The sequence below is a fragment of the Zonotrichia leucophrys genome, chromosome 9, assembly GCF_028769735.1.
Source record: "Zonotrichia leucophrys gambelii isolate GWCS_2022_RI chromosome 9, RI_Zleu_2.0, whole genome shotgun sequence".
In the NCBI taxonomy this organism is placed as follows: Eukaryota; Metazoa; Chordata; class Aves; order Passeriformes; family Passerellidae; genus Zonotrichia; species Zonotrichia leucophrys.
The window spans coordinates 14,531,074-14,545,443 of NC_088179.1; the positions used below are offsets into that span (position 1 = coordinate 14,531,074).

At 47.0% G+C, this 14,370-nt stretch overlaps 1 protein-coding gene across 3 annotated transcripts in view; it reads right to left on the bottom strand.

Moving 5' to 3' along the window:
* Positions 1–577: 577 nt before the first annotated feature.
* Positions 578–14,370, bottom strand: part of IL1RAP (interleukin 1 receptor accessory protein) — a 50,329-nt gene continuing 36,536 nt past the window's right edge. For 2 of the 3 annotated variants that reach the window (XM_064721111.1, XM_064721112.1), the window contains exons 9-11: positions 12,840–12,989; positions 11,462–11,605; positions 578–1,845 (exon numbers count right to left, since the gene is read on the bottom strand). In XM_064721111.1, the coding sequence (XP_064577181.1) occupies positions 1,127–1,845; positions 11,462–11,605; positions 12,840–12,989 (1,013 nt within the window). In that variant the 3' untranslated portion in view covers positions 578–1,126. Of the gene's footprint in view, positions 1,846–4,671; positions 8,823–11,461; positions 11,606–12,839; positions 12,990–14,370 lie in introns of those variants that run through there. The other variant, XM_064721114.1, reaches the window with a different exon arrangement.

Genomic DNA, 14,370 nt, shown 5'->3' on the forward strand with positions numbered 1-14,370 from the left:
AAGGAAACAAATGCAGTGTATTAGCAGATCTGTCGTGGCAAAGCATCAGCTGAAGGCGAGCAACTGGCTGCCAGGATTAGCACCCTTCCTTGGTAGGGAGAGAAGTCCTTACACAATGTGGAATGAGGCAAATGAAGTTTTCAGTGCAGGAGAAGAATGGGAAACACTACTGACAGCCAGCTCAACAGACTGATGAAACAGCAGCCCCAGGGAGACTGTTCAAAGGCTCTTTTGGTTATTTAATGAAGTGTGGTTGAGTTTTGACCCCTCAGATTCAGCGCCGGAGGTTTTCTGTGAGCGTCTGAGGTCTTGCTCCTATCCCTGGGCTCATTGGCTACTCACAGAATTTTTTTAATCATATTCCCTGTAATGGTTTTCTTTCCTGCTGTGTGGAAGGCCTCTCAACTGACAGAACAAATTCCTCATATGGTGAAGCAGAGATAAGGAGCAAGCCCAGGAGCCCACTGCAAGCTCAGGGAACAGGAGGTGACCTCGGCCAGCTTGGGCAAACCACATCTCCAGGCACTGCCTGGTGAACATACAGCATTTACCAGTTCCTATGGAACTTTTCACAACAGCAGGTTAAAGAAATCATTTTTATTTCGAGAGAAAGGGCTTGTCTTGAAACTGTTGAGCAAGTTCTTTTAGACCATAGCGCATAACTGCAGTGGCAGGGGCTCCCATTACCCTCATTAGCAAAATTTTTGACTTTGCAAAATGCAGGCTGCCCTTTCCCCAGGGGTTACTGCCAGCAGGATGGTTCTCCCTGCTCCCTCCCTCCCAGGCCCCACTGGGGCCCTGCCCTCCTGCACCCGACCCCTGCAGCAGCCCTGCTGCAAACACAGCCACGGTGTGGAAAAGCAACGCCAGAGAAACGCCTTTTCAGCTCCACTTTGTAATTTAAATTCAGGAGAAGCAGCCGGGCAGGAAGGCCCCAGCCGCTGCTCTGTGCGTGGCTGCAGGTCCCTGGCCCAGGTCACCTGCAGTGGCATTGCTGCAGTCCTCTATGCAGGCAGAGCAGTGACACTCAGTGGCACCGTGCCAGCCTGTGACACGGTAAAAATATCCTGAGGCCGCAGTGAGTTCCTTTCAGCGGGCCAGCACCAGCAGTGCTTCGGCCTGTGGGTCAGAGTACGTAGAAGTCGTTGTTGTTTGACAGGTCACTGTAATGGCAGAGGGCCAGAGCGGGACCCTGCGCCGGCGGGGGCTCGGCTCGGCCCCTGCCCTGAGGGCCCTGCGCCGGGGGCCGGCCCGAGCCCGGGTTGCAGAGGTGACTGTCCCACCTGGGCTCGGCCACGGCCTGCTGCTTGTGTCTGCTGCTGCCATTGCAGGAGGTCCCGCAGCACCGGCATGTCAGGAAGTGCTTGGCTCGCTGCTTGGCCTTGGACTCGGAGGCCGAGGCCGTCCCTGCGCGGGTCAGAGTCACAGGAGTGGCGCCCCGGGGCTCGGGCTGTCCTTTCAAGCGGCTCCGTCTCCTCTGCACGGGGTCCAGGCTGATGTCGGACTGCGAGGAGCAGCTCTCGTTCCAGCCGGCGCTGGCGCTCAGGCTGCGCAGGGGCAGCGCCAGCCGCAGCGCCTTCCAGAACTGCGAGCCCGAGCGCTTGGACTTCTCACCCTTCCAGGTGACGAAGGAGACGGATTCCTTCAGCTGGAGGATGCTGGGGTGGGTGCACTGCAGCGGCCTGTACTCCACCACGATCAGCTTGGTGGCGATGGCGTTCTGGCACATGATGCCCAGCTTGAACTCCAGAAGGCTGATGCTCTTCTCTGTCAGGTAGTCGGGGCTCAGGACCACGATCATCCTTCGGCTCCTCTGGATGAAGTCGAACACGGCTTCAGTGGTATCTAAGAGTACAAGGGCAGAGGAATTGGGGTGCACAAGGAGGAGGGAGTGGGGAGAGAAAAGCTGAGGAAGCTGTTTGGTGGCATACCTGCACAGATCCCTCCTCCCACAGAGGGAAACCTGGCACAAGCTCTGTGACTTTCAACTTGCCCACTCTCCTGCTGGCAGCATTTGTGCTGTGCAGAGGGTTTTTGAGAAGGCTGAGGAGGTAAATGAGAAGCCAGGATATGCCATGATTGTACTCTGACTTCTGCACAGCACCGGTCACGCCCAGAGAAGTGCAGGTATTTGATAAAGGGTGGGTCTTGTTTGGGAACCACCTGGCCACAACTTGAGCAATTCTTTGCATTAGGGGATCAAAGCAATCACGTCATCCTGCCCCAGCTCAAACTGCAGGGGCTGACCCATCTCGCCCCTGTCATGCTCTCTCACCTTTAAGAAGAAACCTCCAAATTTAGAAAGCAAAAATGTCAGCCTTAAACCCCTCCACCAGTTCCCCTAAGCATGATGGGGGGTGGAAATACTGTCCTTCAAAGCATTTCTTGGGATTAATTGCAAGTTGTAAAGCTCAGGAAGAAGCTTAGCTGAAATGGTGCCAGGCAAGAGCAACATCTCTTTTATTACCAGTTTTGAAAAGCAGCAAACCTGAAGGATGTCCTTGGACTTCTACCTGTGGCTTGGGACACAGAAAGTATATTGAAAGTGTAGTGGCTAAAGGGTGAGCAGTGGAAAGGATGGGAACTATATGGCTGTGGCACTCAGCAATTTAACAAAAGCTGAGTAATAAAACAGGAAAAAACTTTAAAAACCCATACACTTACTAAGTGCTGGTGCCTGAGATGAGAGGGGACCCAAGGACAAACTGGTGTTCAAGCAAGACAAGGATCATTAGAGTAAGAGCTCTTGCAAATTCAGAGAGAGAAATCTGCCTCTAGGAATGTCTTTCAAAGAGCTGTTCTGGGAAGAAGAGCTACCTCCTGCTTCCCTTCCATTTTTCTGCTAAAGCCTTCATTCCTCAGGCTGGAGACTCTCCTCTCTCCCTGACAGTGGAACACTGCTCCTTTATATGAATAAAAATACTGTTCCTTCCCTGCAATGGCAATGCCTCTTGATTCTCCCAGCACTTGGCTGTCTCTTATCTCACAGCAAAAGGCGCACTGTGTTGCATCTGAATGCACCTTATTTTAATATGGTACAGAGCAGTACTTTTCAAAGAAGTATGACTAGCTGTAAAACTCATTGTCACTAGATTATTTGGAGACCCAGATAGAAAAAATGATCATACAGTAAAATGCTAATGGAGAAAGTAGGGCACTGTTTGGTTAATAAAATTCTGGGATTAAAATCAAATTGTTTTGAGGGGTTTTTCTTCTTGTATAAAAAGGTTAGTGGGATTTTTACCCCCAACACACACAGGACAACACTGATTCATTGGAATTAAAAGTAGATGATAGTCAGTTCTGTCAGAGTCGTCACTTACCACCATGACATGTTTTTACCACCCTGTTTCAAAGGCATAAAGAATTGGCAGCAATTCCTAAGTCCAGACCTCATTCAAACTCTTCTACAAGTGATTGAAATCTATTTTGAAAACAGCCAGGCTTCAACAGTTTGTGAAAGAAAAAGCTCTTTTGCTGTTTGAAAGGTCTTTCTTTTTGAAACTGGAATCACAGAACCACAGCAAAATGTAAGCAGGAGCAGCCCCTAGGAGGTCTACCTGCCTGTTCAAAAAGCCCAGGTTCAATTAACATGAATGACTCTGATGCTGCTGAAATGAAATGTTTTGATTGAGGTGACAGTGCTGGTTTTCTTTTATCAATTTTGAATTTGCAACGCTTTTTGAGACTTTTAATTTTGACACTCATGTTTTTCGACAGTCTTTTTTTATTTTGTGACTTGTTGTTTGGGTTTTTTTGCAAGGAAGGTGTTCAAATTTCCAAAGATATATTTGATTTTGAGAAAGGGATGCATTTAGACTTGGCTGACCAGGATACCTTGGGATGCTCAGTTTGCAATGTTTACCCAGCTCAGGAAAAATCCTGAGCAGACACTTCACAGTGTGCAGGTAGGATCTTCCCCCTCAGTGAAACAGCACTGGATGGGACAGGCAGCAATAACACTGCAGGTACCTGGGGATTCAATACTCTTGGTTATCTGCTTTTTACTACAAAACCTTCCATCTTTACTAAATGTTTACAAAAGGCACTGCCTATTTTTACTGGTTTACTTGTGTCTCCCCAGTTCACCCCAAAGATGTAACAGATTATAAGGATTATGGTCACAGATCCTATATCCATAAACCTCAAATGCAAAGATGGTCACAGGTACTCATTTTGCTAATGGTCTGCAAGTGCTGGGCTGTCTCTCAACTTACCTGCAGGCAGCCAAACATGGGAAATGGGCAAGAAAGTGACTTGGATGAGAAAATATGAATCTCACTGAACCTAGAAACTGATGGGCAAAGTAGCCCGAGAGTGAGTTTGATTTCTGTGGATTTGGCAGATTTCTAAAATTCTGATTTGATATTTAAAGCAGAGATTATGTTGCCTTCCCATCTTTCTGTCTGGTGATTGCCAAGTGAGCACTCTTCAGATCAGAGACTTTCTGTGTGCAAGTGTTCACTGCTGTGAGACATCTGAGTGCTGTGTGCCACTGTGTTTCTGCTTGGGTGGTCCTGGGAGCTCAGGTGCCTCTGCAGGCACAGCAAGAAACAGCCAGGAAAATGTCCCCTTCCAAGGAGAAGCCCCAAATGATCTTGATGCTTGGACTACGCACAATCATCTTTAACAGCATTTTGCAGACGTAATGGGAAGATGGTACTTATGAGAAATGCACAAGGACTGAAATGCAAAAATGAAAATGTTTTATTGAAAAGCAAAATAAAATAATACTGACACTTCACAAACCAAATCACACAAAGGCAAAAACATACAGAAAAGGGAAAACTCTGCAACAGCTGTACAACATCAAACAGCACGGGAAGGGAAGATATTTTTTCCAATTTGTGCCACACTGTTTCCCAATGAAAAAACAATGAGGAACTTTGTATGAGCTGCATGTTGATAAATGTTAGGTTAGAGCACAGAAACTCAAATCAACTGATTCAGATGGATGCTGTGACAGAATCCCACAATGGAAACTGCATGTGGAATAGAATGAAATGACAGGCATATCTGAGGCACTTGCACATCTGCTTTACAGTTGGGACTGGGCTTTACCCTTGGCCTGAAATACCCAGCAAAGCCAGTGGTAAAGCTCCTGGTGAGTGGGACCTGCTTCTGGACTGTTCCTTCCACACTGCTCCTTCCCTCTGACCTCTCAGGCCCCTTCCAAACCATCACACCTTTTGCCTTGTGGCTGCTCTGCTGATGTCTCTCAGTAACCCTGCTCTGGGGTTGCAATGACACCAAAGGCGACTGCAGTGTATGCCTGAAAAAGTCCAGGCCTATTAATTATTTGGACAACTCTTCCAATAAAATCAGCAAAATACCTGAGGTGGATTTAACTTCCTAAAATAATCAGACTTACTAAAACATCAGCATAAAACCTCTTGGTAACTCGGGTAAAAGTGAGATATGATGTGGTGAGGTCTGAGATGTCAATTCAATTTATGAGTATTTGGGAGCTGATCTTTTAAAAATTAAATGGAACCTAATACAGCTCTGTTTTGGCTTCAGGGCCTTCCCTCTGCCTGCAGATCTGGCAGCTGATTACAGAGATGCTTAAAACACAAACAAAAAGACGAAGCTGGGCACAATGAGAGGGTTGCAATGGGTTCACAAAGCCGAGCACGGGTTTGGGTGCTATCTCTTATAAATGAAGTTTTCTGGAGTGTGGGAAGCAGCTCTGTCCCTCCACAGACAACCACAGTAGAAAAGTTCATAATAAAACTTTTAAGCACCTCTGAGCAGATGAGGAGCTCCACTGCCTCCAGTGAAGCTGACTGCAATTCTACCTGCTTAAATCAAAGCTTACTTGGGGTGGGAAAGATGAAGAGGACGGTAAGAAAGAAGCCCTATTTGTTAGACATCTGTACAGTGTCCTGGTTCCAGCCAGGACAGGGTTAGTTTTTGCAGTAGTCAGGAGGGGGCACATCCAGGACACTGAAGTTATTCTACACCACCTTGCATTTGCAAGGGGTGGAAGGAAGGGGGTCTCTTTTGGAGAGAAAGGGTCCCAGCACAGCGCAGCTGGGCCAGTGAAGGCAGCAGAAGGAATGGTAAATTATCAGGGGGTTTGTCCATGGGAATTATTCATTTCTTGTACCCTCTATCACCAATATTGTTGTTGTTAATATTAATTTTCTTATCTCATTACTATTTCCAGTAAATTTTTCTTATCTGATGGCAGGATCTTTACCTTTTGTACCTCCAATTCTTCTCTCCCTCGCTTTGCAGAAGAAGGGGGAGGGGGAAATGAGGGGCACATGGTTTCAGGGGGAGCCCTGAATTGTGGGGTGCCATTCCTAAACACAACATACAGTACCTGACTAAGGGCATGGGGGGGCTGTAGCTCCCTGCAGCCCTGGAATAACATTATTAATAATAAAATGCTTTTTGCAAAGGGCAAAAGGTTTTCCTGACACCATCCAGTCCCACACCTTTAAGGCTGGGCTTTTTACTGGGACGCCCTCAAAGCTCCCAGCTCAGCTGGGTGAATAGTGCATAGACTCCTAATTGTAGTGCTTTTATAGTACCATTATAAATGCTAATGCCTCACCCACTGGACACCAAGAGAATAAATGCATGAGTCAAAGGTGACTCAGGAGCAACCATCACTAATAAAAATAAGTATGCACTTGGTGTGTGTAATACTGAAGTCCACAATTAAGTGGGCAGGTCCTTGCACTAAGAGCTGCAGGAGTGTGGAGACACCTCCAGAGCCTGAAGTTTTATTTGACAACATTGTGAACCATAGCACCAGTCAATGCCAGGGCCCCACTGTGATTTGGTTTGTCCTACAGGAGAGATTAAACTCCCCTCCTCAGCATGAACTGCGTGATAGAGGTTAACTCACCATGCCCTCTCCTGCTGAAGCAAGGACACCTACACAGCAGGGTTTTGTGCTTCTGTTTTGTGCAAATGTTGCAGAAGCTGAGATACACTCTCTGTTCTGCAGCTTTGGGCTAGAATCAAGATGGGGAGAGACTTGCTTTGTAAAGCCAAAGCTAGTTGAAACCTAAACCCTGAATTAGAAGTGGCGACGTTGTTCAAAACCAGGTATTGAAGAGAGTCATTATAAAATCATAGAATAATTTGGGTTGGGAAGAACCTTGAAAGGCCACCCTCCCTGCAATAAGCAGGGATATATTCAGCTGGATAAGATTGCTCACAACCTTGTCCAACCTGGCCTTGAATGGTTCCAGGGATGGGGTATCCACCTCCCTTGGCAACTTGTGCCAGTGTTCTGCCACCCTCATTGTAAAAGATGTCCTCCTTCAATGTAGTCTGAATCTATTCTCTTTTAGTTTAAAACCATTACTCCTTGTCCATAAAGGGGTAATTGCAAAAGGCACTACTAAAAAGTCTGTCCCACTTTTCTTGTAAGCTCCCTTTAAGCACTGAAAGGCCACAAAAAGCCTTCTCCAGGGAGAACATCCCCAGCTTTCTCAGCCTGTCCTCACAGTCTTACCTACATGGACAGAATTAGTAGCTTTTAGGAAATTCAAGTAAGTTTCTGGGGTGTCCTTCTGAGTTGTACTTATATCCATGTTATGCCAAAGACCTTGGAAGCACCTTGCATGATGCTTTCCCCCAGCTAGTGGCACAGAGAGTAGGCAGGTTCAGTAGTACATTGGGGTTCCTTGTAGTGCTTGTGAAGTCCCTGAGTTTACTCTACAAATAAACATCTCTCACATGCTCCACAGCCTGCACTCATGAGAGATTTCCCTGGATTACAAGCAGCTCTGAAGGGTCTGGGGCACCTGTGAGACTGCAGAGTCCCAGAGATTGGGACACTTGTTCCTACATGTGCTACAATACAAATAGCACCCAGTACAGTTGTGGGGTTTTTTTTAATACTTCTGTAACAGCCATTTCCCATGGCCAAACTATCTGGATGCATCTGCTTCAAAGGAAATTTGGGGAACAGAGATGAGGAGCTTCAAAATTCCATGCTCCCCACAGTGCAGCAGGAGTCTGTGATCCCACAAGTGATTGGGACTACAGACCTGGGACATGCAGGAAAGGCTCCACACAGGAGCCACCTTGCAAATTGTTCCTCAGCCTCTGCAACAGGGACTGAGGACCAGAAAGGAGTGAAGTTACTTAGGACTGGAAAGAAGCTCTGTCCTGGATGCTAATGAAGGTCCCACAGGAACTGGATCTAGGAGTACTGGCCATGCTATCACAAGGTGCTGGATGCATCCCACCTAGATAGCAAATTTAAACCTTAAGCCCAGGGCTTGTGTGGTTGATAACAAGGACATACATTTGCAGAAAGCAGGTGTTTGCATCTTCATTTCTAATGACAGAGCAATATCAAAGCTGCAGGGAAAACATGACTATCCTCTGAAATGCTTGGGACATGGTCCTTCATGGAAAAAACCCTGAGTTCCTCCTCACTCCCTGGCCTAACTTGTGGACTTTTGAGATGTGTTTTGGTTTGTTTTCTGACTGGGTCAAACATTTTTCAGGGATATGCATCAACCCATCAAGGCTTAAACTCCTGCTAATTTTTTTCACTGGCATTTCCACCTGCAGCTGCTTCCAGAACCTGCCCTTTGGGAACTTGGATTTCTCGCCTTTCCATTTAATGACATTCAAGGCTGCCTTGGCCTGCTTCAGTTCCTTCACTTTGCTCTTCTTGATGGCTTTGTACTGCACTAGAATGACTTTGATGTTGCCCTTGGAGGCCATATTCTCTAGGCCAGCCTTGAGCTCCAGCAGGGCCTGTGTCCCCTGCAAGACGTAGTTGGGGCTCAGGACAACAAGCAGACGCCGACTTTTCTGGATGAAGCTCAGGGTTTCATCTGTGACAACTGGGAGAAAGAAACATTGAGGTGGTTAGTGATGCTCAAGAACATGCTGCTGAGCTGCTGCTGTGACAGCAAGTGACTCTTGAAGGGGACAATAAATCCCTTGGAGGCTCTCTCTAGACTACACTGGTGCTTCCCAACCCTGTTAGTGACTCCAGGTGGGACTTCCTACACCAGGTCTGGTTCCCACTACCCCATCCAGTGGCATATTCTCCATCACTCCAGACTCACTATAGATGCCTGTCCTCCTCCCATGCTACACAGAGATAACCAAGAGAGCTACACCTAAGTCACTGTACTACACATCAGTGACACCACCCAGTGCTGTGAGGATGCCTTGTGGCCAAGAGGGCTTCTGATCTCAGGCTGAGATTTAGCTGCCTTCTAATGAGAGGGGGGAAAAGAGGCTATCTGGAGCAAAGCAGGGAAACTGCCAGCTGCATAACACATGAACTCAAGGGAAAGACTCACTCTGAAGAGGCTTCAGGAAGCCTGAATGTCTATGCTTACATCCTCATCTGGCAGATGTCCAGAATGACTCTGGATACTCCCTTCACTCCTCTTGCCTCAGTTTCCCCACACAAAGTAAGTATTCACACTGTCCCCAAGTGTCCTCATGGGATAATTTGCTTTGGTAATGCTACCATCCTAACTCCCGTTACTCATCCATCTGCTCCTGCTGCCGTCATCTATGAAAGCAGATTAGAGCATTTTTAGAACTGACTCTGAGGACTTTCAGTGAAGTGTCCAAAAAATGACATCCTTTGAGCTAGAGAAATGTCATGGTAACTGTGGATCCTCTTTAATTTTCTAACATCTGCAGGTAGACTGTCCTTGGCCATCGTCTATAATTAATGTGAAAATCCCTTGTAAGTGTGAATCCGGGTGCTTGTACTCTCTGCTACAGGATCTTCCACACTTCCTTGATAAGGGAACACTCTTGACTGGTCAGAAATTACAATGGAGAGTAAAATAATGCTGACAGACAGCTTCATTTAGCTGTCAAGCACATTTGATTAGTTCCTGTCAGCTAACTCACGGGATAATCCATCTCCCACTGTTTCTTCATCAAGGACAACATAACTCTCTACCCATGACACAGATGCACGCTCTGGAGGCATGACACCAGCTGCCAAAAGCTATTTCCTGGCCCCTGTGCTTTCCTGAGAAGGAGATTAGTCAAATCCTGGCTAAGAAGCTCCGGGGAAGCCCCAGCAGCATCACGGATGGCACTGCGGTGACAAATCACTCCGGCAGCACTCTGCCAGGGCTGGCACTGCCTTGGCAGGGACTGAGGGGGGCACAGATGGAAACCTTTGGGGTAAGGTGTGGGACAGAGAGCCCAGGAGAGCAGTGCTGGGAGGAAAATGACACCCTCTAAAGTGAACAGGGTAAGAAGCAGCAGAGGGAACAGGAGGGAGATGGACATCTGGTGAAAATGGCTCAGAGCAAACCTGTTCTGAGCCTGACACTGGCATCAAGGAAATTGAGTCTGGAAAGTGCCATGCCACATCATTCAGGCTCTCTTCAAGGAGGAACAGCACTACGATTGCAGCTGTCTCACTGAGACACACGTATTTATTTACTCTCAAACTTTAAGGTGCTCCCAAATCCTGGCAACAATCCAGGAGGGAAAGATAATAGAATCCAGACTAATTCTGCTCCCTTTTTTAGGTAGGTGGGCTGAGAATCCAGCAGTCCCTCCTGTTCCTACTCAAAAGGGACACTCCAACAGACTTTCCCAGCACAGGTTTTGTCACCAAAAAAAATAACTTTGGGGTCCTGAGCCAAAGCCCATGAATTCAAAGCAGGGCGGTCTGCACTGGCAGAAATTTGGACTTTGAACTTTTAACAGGCATCAGGATCATACAACCAACTCAACCTCCAAAAAACTAAAAATCAAGAGTGTTGTCTAGATTTGTGCCCTTGCTGTGGAACTTCAGTGAAAGTATGTGTATCTGGACAGCTTCACAAACTTCCATTCTTGGTGATTCCCTGCCTCTCTGAAGCACACATTATGTGCAGAACCTTGTATGGTTTATCTCAAAACAGTAAAAAAGGACTACATCTTACTGAATAGATGAGTCTCACTACCTGCAACAAAGTCCTTTTGATGATAGCAGCTAAATTGTATGCCATATTAGACACAAACTCCCCAATTAATGAGGGTGAATGGGATGCACATTATCTTCTCACTGGAAGCTTTGACACCTTCCACTCCTTCCTGAAGTAGACACTCCTGGGTTTTACAAGGACTCTCAATTACCCTCTGTCACCTGATCAAGTATAACACTTTCCCTGCCTCTTCTAGCCTTGACTTTATCCAAGTTTTTAAGGCAGCTCAGAGGGCTTGCATGAAGATCAGTTTTTCCGGTTCCCCATGCTGACATTCCTGCACACTCCTGGAAAGAGCAACTGAAACAACCAACACCATCCCCACAGCAGCCATTTTGGTGGCCAGGAGCATCTGCAATACTGTCATGTGAAGCAAAAAAATTAGAAGACACTAAAAAGAATTCATTAACAGTGACAGGGAAAAAACCAAAACATGATCTGAATAGGATTGTTGCAATCAATGATCAATACCTCAGAGAACAACACAGAGGACATGCATGGAGCACAGCCCCCTGTGAGATACTCACTTCCCCCAGGGAGGCTGTCTCTGTCGAAGATACACAGCTTGTAGCCGAACTCGTTCTCCAGGACCCCGCGCAGCGTCAGCAGCACGAACTCCTCCTCCTCGGCGTTGCGCGCGTACGACACGTACACGTCATACTCCTTCCCATCTGAGCATGAGAGCACGGGGGGACACAAAGGGCACAAGGACACCTGTGAGACTGCCCATGCTGGGCCTTGGGCTTGCAACAGAAGCAGGCAGGAAGGCTCACTTGGAGCCCAGGCACTGCAGGTTAAGGCATGTCATGTCACAGACATATTTTAGAAAAATCCTCTTGTTAGGATCTTTTCTCCTGAGAAGCTGAGAAGCTTCAGCTTCTCCATGTTTTGCTGCTTTGGAATGCGATTTGGAGAATGGTTTACCCAGCATGTGAAATTGTTTTTACTTGATGACCAATGACAGCCACCTGTGTTGAGGCTGTGAGCAGTCACAAGATTTTATTATCATCCCATTGCTTTCTATTCCTTTCAAGCCTTCTGATGAAATCCTTTCTTCTATTATTTTAGTATAGTTTTAATACATCATTTTCTTTTAATAAAATATATATCATAAAATAATAAATCAGCCTTCTGAAACATGGAGTCAAGATTCTCATCTCGAATCCCGGCACCCCTGTGAACACCACCACAATACAGATTCCCACAGACCAACTCATTCTGTCCAGGCTTCTTTTGACACCTCAGACTCTGCTCCCTCTCGCTGCTGTCTATCCACACGAGCAGCCCCACCAGACAGAGACTTGCACCCTGCCTACACCCTCCGAGAGCTGCCGCGCCCCGTGGCAGCTTCACACCACAAGCTGCAAGGGCTCAAACACCCTCCTCCTCCTCCAGAGGAGAAATCTCACCTCAGAGTCCCTAGCAATGAACTCCCAGTAACACAGGGAAGAACTGAGGACAGAACGGTGGTTTCCACATCCATCCTTTTGGATGCCTTCCCACATTTGAAAGCTGATCACTCTGGATCAGATCATGAATCCTTTACAGAGAGTCACCAGGGAAACAAGGGACTTATTGAAACCTGATGATGTATCTTGACAATCTCTAGATTGGATGATACAGCTAGATCAGCAGGGCAGGGCCCTGGGGAGCCTGGCATGTCCATGCTCCACCTCTGCAGAGAATACAGAGGACTTCTTTCTCCTTTTTCCTGAGCCAAAAGCCTGACTCCTCTTGCTCTAATGAGCAATGACCCACACAACTGCATGTAGATAGAGAAATGGAAGGTCAGAATGTTATTATGCTGTGAAGAGGTTTAAAAATAGCTTATAGGAAAACTCCTCTATTAAAATAAAGGGCCTGCAGCAGGATAAATAAAAGAAAGAAAGCATTTTAACTCCTTACCTAGAATGGTTTCATCTGTTCCAAAATGAGCCCGATAGAAGAGGACCATTTCAAGCCAATACACGTGATAGATGACTATGAGCACCACAACGAGCAGGATGGTGGCCCCCAGGCCACAGGCCAGCTCCACTGTGTACTTGGGTGCTACAACTGAGAACAAAAATAGACAGGGGGTCAGGGTTAAAGAACAGGTTGGACCTTCAGGTGAGCAGGAACAAGCTTGTGTCATATGCAGCCAAACCCCACAGAGGAACAGCCAGGAGCCAAGCTGCCCCTTCAGAGTAAGGTGATCAAGCCAAGGCTTTTCTGGCAGAACACGTGATGGCTGGCCACCCTGGAGCGCCATTCTGGGTTATCAGCTCTGGTTATGCTGGCAGAGCAAGTCCATGGCACAGGCTGGACTTCTGTCTCTCAGTGAGGCCCTGGGAGCAGTCAGGTGATAGAATGACCTGTTGGTGGAAGAAACCTGCACAGGCCAAAGCCAGAACATGAAGATGACCTTCCCAGCAGTATCAGCAAACTCTTGGGGGAAGACAACTGCTCTGACTTCTAAGAGATCCAGATAAAGTATCTGCAGCAAAATAAAGGCAATGGATACCATTCTCCCTCCCAATCAAACAGACACAGGTCTCGTGGCTTGTCCCAGACAATAACTAGCCCTGGATAACTATTCCCAGGATATAACTAGCCCTGGCCTGACTCTTTTCTACCATGAAAGAAGAATCAGAGTTCCTTACAGAAAAGCTGAAATGCTTACAAACAAACAGGGTAACCTGTGGGCATCAAGCCAGAACATCACAGGCCCCCTCCAACTCATGCACTCTCTGTCACACCACTGCTGCCTCTTTGTACTAAGGACAGAAAATTTCTAACTGTATCCCTGGGCAACTCTGTTGGTGGCAGTTGATGTGCAAATTGGCAAACTGCACAATAACAGAACCACAGGGAGTGGAAACACCACCACATTCCAATATTTAATAAGCTGCTAATAAAACTGAATTACAAAATCAAAAATGGAAGGAATTTATCGTCGTTCATTAGGTGATGAGCAGCAGAAGTACATGAGAAGGAGAGGGAAATCATCCAGAAGAACCAATGTATATGACGTAATGTAATGGAAGAGTTGGAGCCAACACGCAGAGCCACTTGCTAAAAGCCAGGTGCTGAGGGGTTGGGTTCTGGCATGCCTGATGCTCCTGTGGGATTGCAGTGGGATGGGCTGCACTGAGCTTAGCATAAGGCTGCTCTGCCAGCAGCAGGTAGGGATGGCTCTCAGACTTTGCTGTGCAGGAAAGCAGGAAGGAGGAGTGGTGGGTAACTATGTCTGCTCAGAGCAAATCCAGTCAACTAACCAAGAACAGACCTGGGAAGGAAAAGGGAGGATAGTACAGGTCAGTCCACTAGAAAACAGTATTTAGGCACTGATATTTAGAGAAAGAATCGGAGTATTTCAGATTCACTTCCGCTACATGTACAAATATTATCACCCCAGAAAATTATATATGGAGTAGGAACTCACTGACAGATGGTT